The sequence below is a fragment of the Balaenoptera borealis genome (genome assembly GCF_965194805.1).
Source record: "Balaenoptera borealis genome assembly, chromosome: 5".
Taxonomy (NCBI): Eukaryota; Metazoa; Chordata; class Mammalia; order Artiodactyla; family Balaenopteridae; genus Balaenoptera; species Balaenoptera borealis.
In genome coordinates, this window is record NC_138862.1 from 11,547,613 (window position 1) to 11,560,721 (window position 13,109).

Here is a 13,109-nt window from a genome sequence, read left to right on the forward strand (position 1 = left end):
AATAATCTCTCAATGACAAATCACATTTTACAATAACAAGTTAAATATTTATAACTACAGAATCTGTGTTAGTTTATGCAACATTTAACCATAGCCTCTTACACACTATATGTACATTTAGTCATGGACATTCCCATAAACATACAGCAGAGATTTCTGGACAAAGCATTTAAAGAGCATAACTTTTTCACTTTATTTAGTGGAATTCTGCATTTTTCTTAGCTGGAAACTGTATAAAACGCAGAAAATCGGAAGCTAAGAACTGATTATCACACACAGGACATTTTTGTTGCAGATTCTCATCTGTTTACATGTATTTACACATATATTGACCACCTATAGATGTGAAGGTACAAAGCTGAAGTAGCTAAGGCAATAGGACATGAATTGTATGACTGCCAAGTTGTCTATCTACCCCTTTTATGAAGGGGTAAAAGAAGTGGGCCAGGAGGGTACAGACCTCAGCCTGCTGGGCTTAAGCAGACAAGATCTGAAGTTGGTTTTACAGTTCAAAGACGCTTGGGCTATTGGCAATGTATGTTTTAAATGCATGTGTTAAAATAAATATCATTACCAAAGATCTTGCTAGAATATCTACTTTCCAATAGTGAATATTTAGCAGATGACATTATAAGGGTGTTGATTTGTAAAATGTACACCAAAATGTTCATTCATGAAAACTAACGTTGACACAATATTAATTAAATGCCTCTAGAAAACACTTCTGAACTTGCAGTAGTCTGGACGATGGCAATACACGTAGAAACAAAGCTATAATTTGCTATTTCGTTCAAAGTGACTCCATCAAATCCATGCAAGATGAATTGGATATTTCTGTTCAACTTTCTGTCAACATTTTTACTTAGCAACCTTTATAATCCCAGACAGAATCGGGAAACATAGACGGGATTATTGCTCTGTGTGTGTAGACGTGAAATCGATTTGCAAAGACAAAGCAGAAGTGCAAAGGTTTTGGAGCATCCAGCCGAGTGCTAGAAAACGCTAGCGAAAGAAAGTAACGATAACCACACAGCAGGAGGGGCAACCCCACGGTCAGCTGCCTCTCCGGCACGTGGTCTTCTAGAACTCGAGGCTACTCACGCAGTGGGGTCTTTCCTCTCCCCTCACATCACCCTGCTCATGGATGGGATCCCATGGGGGAGAGCCTAGCTGGGACGCCGCTGCCCCTCTGAAGCGGGAGCCCTCCGGACACCTGTGGAGCAAGGGACCAGCCTGGGCAGGGCGGCAGCTGGCTTCCCTCTCGCCAGGGAGTGGAGATGGAGGAGCAGCGTCCAGACCCAGGGGAAGGGGCACTGGGCACTACCCTACCCCCGCCAGCTCTGCCTTCTTGTTACCATCACCTGGATGGTCACTTGAAAGGCAGAGGCTGGAAAAGCCTCCCTGTCCTGCCAGCAAAGAGGACACAAGCCCCCAGTGGATGACTAACGACTAAAAGGAAGGGTTTTATTTCAAATCAGTGGGTTAAATGGTAAAGGCTTGGAGGCCTCTTGGCACACGGCAGCCTGCCCTGGACTGGCAGCCCGGAGACCAGGCGCCTCTGCCAGCTAGGGGCTCGGGTCCTGAACCCTGTGATTGGTCCAGACCATTTGTGCCTTTACAAAGTAAGAAGCCAAAGATGAAGCCCCACTTGCTTCAAAAATCAACTGAAAATACAGTGTGACCAGGTCCAGCTTCACGGGTGTCCGACCTGTGCAGTCACATGGGACCCTGTGCGTAAGGGGGTCTGCTCTTGGTTTAATTCTCTGCTGTCATCACCTCAAAATTCTTCATAATTTTGAACAAGGGGCCTCACACTTTCATTTTGCACTCAGCCCACAAATTAGGTAGCGGGTCCTGAGTGTGACTCTGGGAGGCTCAGACCAACCTGTTTTCCTGTTCAATCCACATATCCACGCATTCCTCCCAGTGCACATGCACACACACACACACACACACACACACACACACACACACACACACCATGCAATGATCTGCATGGCCCCAACAGTTCCTTTACATCTGAAATCCCAGAAGTCATAGTCTCCAAGTAGAGACTCTGCTATCCAATCCAAGCAGAGGGGATCTTACTTCCAGAACCCTTCTTGGGGAGAGGGCACCTCACCCAGTGCACCTGTCCCGCGTCAGCCCAGCAGTGGGGGGACACCTCCGACTTGCACCTAAGGCCCCTGCAGGGATGAATCTCAGGGACCTTCATCAAAGCAGATGCAGAAAAAGGCAGGAAGGCTAAGAACCCCTTATAGCCCCAACCCCAGCAGGAGAGAAAGGCAAGGTGTCACCAGGTACCCCGGGGGTGCTGGGTTCGAGTCTCACGCCCGCTTCTAACTCCCCCCCGCCCCACTTCCGTCTCAGACCCAGCAAGTTCGTTCCGTGATTTACACGAGCGCACTGCCCGGGAGCTTCAGTAGGTGGAGCCAGCGCCCAGGGATCCGCCAGTGGGACCTTCAAGTTTCCAACAGGGAGATCGCCCCCTAGCGGTGACAGTGGGTAGAACGGCAGCTGCTGGTTCCTCAACCAGGCACTGCAAAGCCTCCACCAGCCCCCAGCCCTTCTCTGGCTCCTGCATCACCCTCTTTGCTCCAGGCCCCATTCTGTTTAGACAGAGAAACGGGAGGAAATAAGGGGTTTGAGTATGAGAGGAAAAATGCAAAGGAACGTAGTTTTAGGAACACCACCGCATAGGAATGCTATTCTTTTCAATGAAAAAAGTACAAAACCAGAGTTCCTAGAAGAAAACTATGCATTCTTTCCACTGCATAAAAAGAAACCCTGGTTACTGGATAATTCTCAGTAAATATCAGAGAAACGTTCAACTTTTTTCAAGGCTGACCACATAAGCCCACTTCTGAACAGTTTATTTGGTGGGCTTTGAATCCTAAAATACTCACTCTCTTAAATGATTTTAACAATGTAGGCTGGTATAGAAAGTAGAACAAAATCTTATTTAAAAATGACTCACAAAACACCCTGACAAACAGTAGGGGCAAATTTACCCTGAAATATGACAACCACACATAGTGTTGAACAAGTTATTATGTGGGTGTTTTCTGGTTCCCCGAGACCAGATTAAAGAGGATTCCTTTCAGTGGAGGAATTGACTGAAACTACATGGCACTGAAATAATTATTTGGAGGTGGAGATGAATTTTTACAAGCACTGGCTGTTATTCAAATGACTTAAAGTTAGAGCTACAATTAGTCTGTGAAAGCCACAAAGGCAGGCCCCTCCTTACCACCTCCCAGCCCCTCGGATGGTGTTTGGGTCCAGAATGGGGACTCCCTGAATGACCAATGCGCTATTAACAGTGCTGATTGTGTTACTGAGAGACCGCAACCCAAAGATGGGACTTTCCAACTGTTGGCATCTGGGTTTTAATGCTCCCAAGATAGGGAGCTGTTAGAAGTTTTCTTTCATGTGGCATGAGTTTTCCATGCTTATCAGGAATAGAGTTTGGTTCCTAAAGATAGCAGGCTATGTACCTTAGTTGAGCCTGGTGACCTACAAACATATCCTGGAACTGACACAATGCAGGGTGAAGAAATGGGAGTTCTAGAAGGTTCCTTTCCTCTAGCTCAAATAAACAGCTGCTTTCCAAGTGCAATAAACATCCCAACCATATTGACACAATACTAAGTGGCCCCCATAAAACATGGCTCAGGGCACTGCCAGCTGAGTCTTGGCATCGGATCTGAGCCATTCCCTGCAGTCAGGAGGAGCCCCGAGTGCAAAGAGAAGGCGGTATTAGTTTTACCAGATACCCCTTAGGGCGGCTCAGACCACAGCATCTGAGAGCTTCACCGTATCACTGCTTCACTGATTATGCTTCCACCTGGTAGGAATTAAAGTCCTAATCCTAAAAACCAAACAAGAATATCCAGCCTCATCTGTTGTCATCACCTCACTTTCTGCACAGGAAGCTCTGAACTTTCAAAGCAAGTACATCTGGAGTAGGCAGACCCATCGCTAACCTCACACTAACTTCAAGTCTGAAATTACCCTGCCACCTCTAAAGTATGCAGGCGTCCATTTCAAAGTGCTAGTGTCCGCTGTAAAGCTCATCTCCAGCCCCAAAGAGAAGGGAGAATGCAGTGAATTGAAATAAAATGAAAAAAGACTTGCTGTTCCCAATGGAAATTCTTAAAATCTTTACATACACAAAACGAATATTCTTCTTGCGAATCAAAAAGGCCCAACCAACTAGGAAAAAATTATTTGGAGTAGAGATAGAGAAGTCTTTTTCTGCTCATACAAAGTACTGGCAAACTCTAAAACAGACTCCAAGGATCTCCTTTCAAATAGAACCAGAAGCACTTCATTCACTCCCCTTTGTTCTCCAGTCCCATCAGATTCTAGAACGCCCCTGTTCTGTTGTGGTCAGTGGCTTTACGCTTGCACCAGGCAACTCTTGGAGAGACAGGAGTTTGGGGTACCAGGTCACCGAGACAATGCAAGTGGTCAATTTATCCATTTTCTGATGGAATTTTTTTTCCAGCTAAATTCAATGCTACTCAACCAGCTGAAATCAGTTACTTTCATAGACTCAGGTCATGCTTAAATTGTTCAAAAACCAAAGAAGAAAAGAATGATCCTTTTAACATGAACGTTCTTTGGGAGCATAGCTCTCTCCTCTGCCATTAGAGGTCAGGGGCATGTAGGAAGCCTGGTCCCAGTTTCTCAAGCGTCCGTGGAGACCCCAGCTTAGAAAGGTCTCTCTCTGTGTGTCAGGCCAGCCCTGGGTCTGAATGAAGCTCAGAGCACAGCCCTGTGAGCAGAAAGGCCCCTGGCTGGGCTTAGAGGAGCTCAGCGTAGCTCAGAGAAAAGGGAAGCTTGCGGGGGTGTCTAGAGGGCTGGGGTCAGAATGCCAGGAGGCAGTGGCCTGGAGAAACCCTGTGTTTCAAAAGCAAAGAGCTAGGAGATAGAAAGTTATTGGCAAGGGACATTTCATCTCTATGAAACACAGCCCAGGCAGCCCAAAAGGTAGAAGGGAAGGACTAGAGGTCAAAGAATTTGAGACTCCACGCATCACCCACATTCCTGTATCTCACACACGACTCACGAGTCACAGCTGGATCTGAGGGCCAGCCTAACTCACCTGTAAGGAGGATCAGTCACCTGACAAATTACCCCAGTGAGTACAAGGACAGAATTGCTACCCTGGGGGAGCATCTAAAGGATGCTCAGTATAGTCACTTGGGAAAAAAATTCACATATTGCTTCTTCATGCTACATTAATTCCGATAATGGGACTCTGTGGGTGGGTGACCTGGTGGACCTAAAAAGGCGACAAGATGTTTGTCATTGAGCACATCGCAACCTCCCTACATGAACCGAGATGCCTGGCATTCACATGCAAAGAAAGCCGATGAAGAAAAGGGAGAACAGAAAGAAAGGGACTGGAATGGTGACCCAATATGACCCCATTTACACAGGTAACCTTTCTTTTTCTACCATAGTAACATGTCCTTCTTCAGAAGTACACTGAACAAACTGTATTTGTTATAGAAATAGGAAAGCATGATTGGTAGGTCTATTCGTAGATTTAATTTAAAACAGTTTCCTAACAACATCAAAAAATATAAACTTAAAGTATTTGAACCATGTCTGCTGCTGGAAAGTGGTAAACAAATGCATGCTTGAAGTTGAACCTGGTCTCTAAGGTCTTCAGCGGAGAGTTTCTAACTGAAGGGTATATCTGCTCGCTTCAAAAAATACTTATGTCTGTTGTTCTTGATACAAAAGACTACACTATCTTTAATAAATAAATAATAGAGTGTTTCCTAAAAGTATGAAATGTAAACTTTGTTGCCTTTTCTGACACACACATTTTAAAAATCGCTTGAACACTGACAGGGCTCTTATGGGAAAGGACGACATGACATATCCAGTTCCCAGCAAAGCGGGTAGTTCACTCTGCCGCTAGGTTGATGCTATCTTCAAAACGTGTTTCTACAACCCTAATTAAATTCTAAGGACCTGCAATCAAAGAGAACACCGTCTCACACAGGAAAGCTAGATTCCAGGACCGAGAGAACGCGCAAAGAACATTACATGAAAACGACAAACTGGGATTATGAGAACATTATCATGCAAACAAAATACGGCCCACGCTTTTCATTAGCGAATCAAGTTCTTATGTGGTTAAGCAGCCTATCTCGTGGCATTTAAGGAGAGAAACTCAAAGAGCACAAGCCAGACTTGGCACGTGTTCATACACTCCTGACTCTGTCAACGCGCCATGTATTTTTCCATTACTGAGAGGTTGCTTGTGTACGGTGGGGTTTGGGAAAGAGTCTCAGGTCTTCTTCCCTGGAACTGAGGGGCTTGCATGCTTCTCGGGTCTCTCCCCCACCACGTAATAGATTTCCTCCACAGATTGTCAGGTTTCCTTCTCACACCTTGGGGATGCCTTTGGGGGGAACGTACCAAAGACATCTGCGGAAATTTCCCATGATAATCAGGCAAGAGTAGGCTCAGATCTGGTCACCAACAACTACTCTTGTGAAACATCACAGGACCTCCAAGCCGAGAGAGAATTTTCCAACCAGGCTGGCAACCAGGACCCCATAATGTCGGAAAGTAGCCTTTCAGGTGACCTGCAGTGATCTAATCCAGCAGAGTATAACTTGGTAGGTAACAACCTTCCTTAACCACCTTCCAAGCGTGCTGGAAATCAAAATCAGATCACCTGATAGTAGCCAGTGATAGTTTTCATTGACATCTAGCAATAAAAGACCTAGAGGAGACTGGAAAAGCTCTAACAACACAACTGCTGGAATCTTCCATGGACCAGCTCTTCAAAGAGCTAGACCAGTGTCTGATCAGGAGACCATCTCCCGAGTGATCAGATGCAGGGGAGCATTTCAAATGAGGTCCCAGTGGGAGAATGAGATTCTGAAGCAATGACAAGATCATCATGATTATTTCTAAACACACCCAGGACTCGGCATCATAGGTCAGGGGGGCCTACCTGGAGGCTGGTGGAGGTAAGAAACAGGAGGATTACATGAGCTCTCCAAAAATACAGACATGGCATTTATAAATCTATTTTACAGTAACCAGACCCAAGCCTCAGGCCCAGGGATGGGCCAGACTCCCAACCGAACGTAGCTGGGGGCGATGGGATTTCAAAGACCCTGGAAGCCATGATGAGCCCTGCAGTGAAAACAAAGGAAAACACAGTTTTGCTTCACACAATGGGAAATTGTTTAGGGGGAAGGATTGTCAAGAAGTATTCCCAGAAGCTCTGAGGGTCCTGTCTCTGCTGTCCTGTTGCCCTGTGGCTGAACACCAAACGGTGGTCCTCAAAAAGCAACACCATTTCCAGACAGCATCTGCTGCCTCAGGCTGGAGCTCTGCCAAGCACGTCCTGGGCCGGCTCCCTAAGGCTCATCAAACAACTGCAGGTCCAAGCGGACCACGATCTCTCCCGTGGGAACTTCATGCAGCAGGAGACACTTTGTAACTGGACCCTTGGAACCCTGGTCCTTCTTGATGTCAGACACGCGGATCTCCGTCCGACCCAAAAAATCTGAAAGGAGAAACACACAGACCCTCCTCAGAGAGGATTCCTTCTCTTCACGGCGGGTACTTCGCATATTGGGAATGTCCCAGCAAGTTGTTATACTCTTCCTTCTTCCAAAAAGGAGTTAGGTCAGTTTCCGAGAATCCAGGGACTACAATGACAGCATAATTTTTAAATGAAGTGAAAACAAAACGGTACCGGGATGGGGATGAAGGAGAGCCCAGAAGGAGCTCAAAACACAGACTTTCCTCCCACCCGAGGACCCCCAAAGGGCTATGAGCTTCCTGGGAGGCAATGCAAAACCAGATGTCCTATCAGCTGCACAGTTTGCAACTTACATGAAATTTAAAGCAATTGCCCAGAAGAAAGTCAGCTATTTCTGGGACAGTAGTTTCTCCCAGGGGTTGTCCCAGGAACATGCTTCGTGATGTTACACTCCTTTTCGAAAAGTCAAGGATGGTGAACAAGGGCTGGTCCTTGTAATGTACCACTGTAAGTGCCAGAGAGCAAACTTGAGGGGGTGGGGAGGAGGTGACAGCACGGGAGCTGCATGCTTCCAGCCGTGCTCCTAGGACAATCTCAACACCACTTTTTATCAAGTATTGAGTGTCAGTATGAGAATGGACGTGAGCGTGTTTGAAACAATTTTTGATGCTGTGCAAATGCACAATGGTGTTAAACGGGCCTCCAGACCGTTAACTCCTTCATTTTTTCATTCAACAATTAGTTTTTGGAATATGCTATGATCCAGGAACACTTGTACAGGAAACAGCTTTTCTTTCAACGGTTAAAACCTGGGAATTTTTTCTGGTGGAAGATACCGGTTTATTTTGCCCCTTGTGCATTTCATGGAAATGATCTCTGAAGTAAGAACAATACTAGGATTTGCAATTTAAACTCTAGTGGAGCTGCCATTGTGTCGTGGTATTTCACTACTAAAAAAAAAAAAAAAAAAAAAAATCCAACCTCAAGCCTTTATTTATCAGAATAAAAATTGCCAATGAGGGACTTCCCTGGTAGCTAAGTGGTTGAAAATCCACCTGCCAATGCAGGGGACACAGGTTCAATCCCTGCTCCGGGAAGATCCCACATGCCGCAGAGCAACTAAGCCTGTGTACAACAAGTACTGAGCCTGCGCTCTAGAGCCCGTAAGCCACAACTACTGAGCCCACTTGCTGCAACTAGAGAAAGCATGTGTGCAGCATGGAAGACCCAACGCAGCCAAAAATAAATAAATAAAATAAATAAATTTTTTTAAAAATTGCCATTGAAACACAGTGCTTAAGAGCCCAGACTTAAGAGTCAGATTGTTCTGGTCATGCTCTAACATTTAGCCAGCTATGTGAACATCTTTTGGCAATAATTAATAGTAACTAACTCACAATGAGATAATTCATATAAAAGTACTAAAAGACAAAAGCCACATGGAGCAATTTAAGCCTGGCACAGATTATGCCTGCACCGGACCCTCACTCCTAGCACTTAATTTTACTCCTTTGAATATAATTGAGACCGCAGTCTTTAAACTTACTCTCTTATTTTTGTTGGGTTGAGGAAGGGAGAGAGAAGTTTCTCAGAATCATTGCCAGTCCCATTTTTTTTCCAGGCTCAAGCAGAAACAGAAAGTTGGTTGAAGGGATGATGCATCCAAAACAATTCCATCCCTTTAATTAACCAGAAATGTCACCCAAAGGGCACTGATTGATTCTGCCACATTTTTTGTGGGCTAATGTTCATCTTGCTTTACTGGCTAGTTTTATGAATTTTCACCACAGCTTTTAGCCAAGGACTAAAGAATTGGGCTGAGGCTTTGTGGTATAACTCTCCCTGCATTTACTTGCTTTGCGGAAGCATAAGACCATGGTCTTTGTCTAGGGCAGCTGGACCACTCTAGACCAAGCATGCTTTGTCCACCTTCTCTGAGACACCCTGGCATCAGTGAAGGCCTCTTTCCAGGGGATGCTGAGTCTTGTCTTATGCCAACCTCATCTCTCTGGCAGGAAGCCCAAGAAATTCTGGGCACCAAGTTCCCAGGTAGAAAATATTTATCCATGAAAGCCAAGTGACAGCTAAAGGGGAAGGGTGCCTCGGGGCCGCTTTTTACTCACCGTCTGGAGAGAACTGGTCCCTCTCAAACACGGTGATGCAGAGGACCTCCTGCTCCAGGTCTTTGATGAAGAACTGGCAGTTGGAATTCCACTTGGGATTCAGAGTGTCCTGGATTGTCTTGGTGATGTGACACTGGGAGCCCATGGTCACCTCGCAGTACGGGTTACTCTTTCCTAGAGGGAACAGAGCCTGCTTGACTCCCGCCTGCTGCCCAGCTCTTCTGGGTGAGCGTGGCGGGGTCACAGCCATGTGGCAGCTCTTCCCGCTACACCCCTCATTTTGATCTCCCTCCAATGCCACACTTAATAAGCTGCATAAAATGGAGAATCCAGGCAGAAACTCACACAATCCAGCATCATACTTAAAGTATAATACTTAAATATTCATAATACTTAAATAATTACATTAGTGGGCTTCAAAACTAAGCCTTTCCTGTCTCCTCACTTTAGCCCTAGATTGTGTCAAAACCACAGTCATCCCTCAGTGTCCACGGGGACTGGTTCCAGAACCCTCCACAAATACCCAACTCCTCAGATGCTCAAGTCCCTTACATAAAATGGTATAGTCTTTGCTACCCACATCCTCCCATATACTTTAAATCATCTCTAGATTACATATAATACCTAATACAACGTAACTGCTATGTAAAACGTTGCCGGTGTGTGGCAAATTCAAGTTTTGCTTTTTGGAAATTTTTCGAATTTTCTTCGAATATTTTCGATCAGCAGTTGGTTGAATCCGCAGGTGCAGAACCTGCATATACAGAGGGGTTGACTGTTTTGTGAAAGGGCAGCCACTCAGATCGCTCTCAAAAGTGAAACGGTGGAAAAGAATTTTTAAAAAATTCTTTTTAACAAGTGCTAGAAAAACCAAGTCTGAAAGGAAATTGAGGATTATGGAAATAGCACATTTGTTTTAAAGCCAGGTGGAGGGGATGCAGAAGAGGTTTCCACCACTAATACGTGCTAGAGGGGGCCTCTTGGGTCCTTACCGTGTGACCGACAGGGTTTCAGTTCAATGCCCTCAACCACGTTCACCATCAACCTTCCAATGCCTGTGGCCCTTTGGGAACGGACTATGACGGCAGGAGAAACAACACAAAATGCTCCCGTTTAGGATGTGCTGCCTTTCTGGTTTGCCTCATGATCCGTATTATGCTCCCCTGCAAGAACAATTCCCCACCCCTCCCCCGCCTTGAATTCTTGCCTCCTTGATCCTGGAATCTGCCCTCCAGCCCTCACCCTGCACCTCGCTCTCCCTCTTCCGCCTGCCTGCCCCCTCAGGCTTTCCCCTACCCCCAGGCCCATCTTCCAGCTCTAAGGGTTCTAGGCACAACCAAATGGTTCTCCTCCGCCACTTTGCGGGATCCCGGGCCCCCCTGCTCAGCGATGCATTTACCCAGGTACGCCTTCTCCCGCTTCTTCTTCTCCGTCTCTATGTACAGTTCAGAAGCAGCTTTGATTTTCTGCACCCAGGCGGTCCTTGGAAAGGAAGAGACAGAACGGTGCCAAACAGAACTCAGGCTTCAGGTCTGTACAAATTCAGTTTCTAGGACTCTGCCTTGTTCGTTTGATTTTTACAACAAAGGTTCAGCAAAGAAAGTCTGGTTTTATGTCACATGGTGCTAATCATGATTTCTAGCATGCACAACAAAGGCACGAGTGACATTTTTACTGATGTACTCAAGACCTGAGTTTGCGTCCCCATGGAAGAAAATCTATGATGATAAATGCTGCCCTGGAGGAGATGTTGGCAACAACTCCCCTTCCTTCCTTCTTGAAAAGCATCACATATTTGCCTAATCCAATAAGGCCAGAAGGATTTCTCTTACTAAACCATCCAAGGAAAGAAACCATTTCCCAGATAAAGAACCACTTTCCGTGAAAAAGCACACACACGTTGGGGAAAGCATATTGGCTTTCCCCTACATCTTGGCGTGATGTTTTCGCCTTCCTTTTCCCGAGAAGCATATGCATGACGACTTTAGCCAATTTCCTGCTTTTTGGCACAAATGCTTTTGGAACGCTGTAGGTCTTATGTGAAGTTCACCCTTCAGAAAATAATCTGTTTCATTTGGCTCCGGGGCAGAACCTTGAAGATGCGATTAAAGCAAAAATGCCCACAATTCTAGGATCCAGAATGTCTGTCCAGGGAAGCCAGCTGAGGAGGGGCGTCAGGATTAGGTGGTCCTATCAATCCCCAAATCACTTTCCTATTGGTTTCTGCCACCTGGGAAACCTTGGGAAACGAGATGCTCCATTTATCTCAAATTCTGAAAATGGCTTTTTAAAAAATTCTCAAGCAAAATTCATTTCAATGCATTTTATTTTGCAAAATTCATGCCATGGGTCAAACTTCTGAGAGGCTCTAGAAAAACGTATTAAGACCGCCCCACCCTCATGCCCCCCCCCACCAACCTCCAGCCAGAGGGGATGGCATTGCAACTGAGGGAACGTTGGGAGCTGCTGACTAATTAAATGTCCCACATCTGTCCTACACCTGATGGGACCTGGGTGCCCCGTGCCAGTGAGGAGGCAGCTCTTACCTTTCGTTTATGCTTTCTGCTCGGAGGGTGTAGACTCGATCAATGTGGGAAATGTGGAAGATGGGTTCATCCCCGGAAGGGTCAGTGGGTAATTTTACTAGAACCTCATTTAGGAAAATAGGCTGAAAAATAATGCACAGCCATTACAAAACCAGACCGGGGGCCGTGTATTGCAGTAAAGTATGAGTATGTGTGTGTGCTTACACGCACGTGTTCTAATAAACTAGACTGAGGGTGAGGGTGTGTGTATGTGTGTGTGTGTGTCTGCGGCAGGGGTGGGAGGGTGTTTCAGTAAACTATAGCAGAATAATGATTCTGTGTTCATACTAACTTTCAGATACTACAAGTTATAAATATGGATTTCCCCCCTCCATTTTGCAGGTATTTTTAAAGTCCTCCAGAAGAAGACGTGCTGCGTCTGTTTTTCCCACAGTATATCCTAATCAGCAAACAGTCCCCATCTACTCTGCCTCCAAGCAATTCTCTGCAAGTTGTTCATACGAAGCTGCTAGTGACAATCTACATAAGTACATTGTGCTTTTTCCCAAAATAAAGCTAACTGCTGCTTCAGAGAAAATTCTTCTGTGAAAATACTCACACAGAGACAAGTTTAGAAAAACAATATCCCATGACACGAAGACACACAAACACAGCCATTCACGTAGAAGCAGACCAAATAAACAGCTTAGGAAAATTCTCTACACGTTGACTATTTAGATTGGCTTTTGCTGGAAAAAGGTGAGGGGCACAGATGTTCCAAACCGTCTTGAGAAGTTTGGAGGGAGATCTGGGAATGTTCGGGAGGTGGGTGCTTGAGTTCTAGTCTCGAGCTTTCCCACACCTGCCACACTAGACCAGGAACCCCACCAGGGCAAGGCATACCTTCAACACATCTGGGGGACCCACAGTAGCCAC

At 45.8% G+C, this 13,109-nt stretch overlaps 1 protein-coding gene across 1 annotated transcript in view; it reads right to left on the bottom strand.

Moving 5' to 3' along the window:
- Nucleotides 1–168: 168 nt before the first annotated feature.
- ITSN1 (intersectin 1) overlaps nt 169–13,109 on the bottom strand; it is a 227,964-nt gene continuing 215,023 nt past the window's right edge. The window contains exons 35-39 of the mRNA XM_082395043.1: nt 12,195–12,316; nt 11,048–11,130; nt 10,641–10,724; nt 9,649–9,822; nt 169–7,546 (exon numbers count right to left, since the gene is read on the bottom strand). Of these exons, the coding sequence (XP_082251169.1) occupies nt 7,398–7,546; nt 9,649–9,822; nt 10,641–10,724; nt 11,048–11,130; nt 12,195–12,316 (612 nt within the window). The 3' untranslated portion in view covers nt 169–7,397. The remainder of the gene's footprint in view (nt 7,547–9,648; nt 9,823–10,640; nt 10,725–11,047; nt 11,131–12,194; nt 12,317–13,109) is intronic.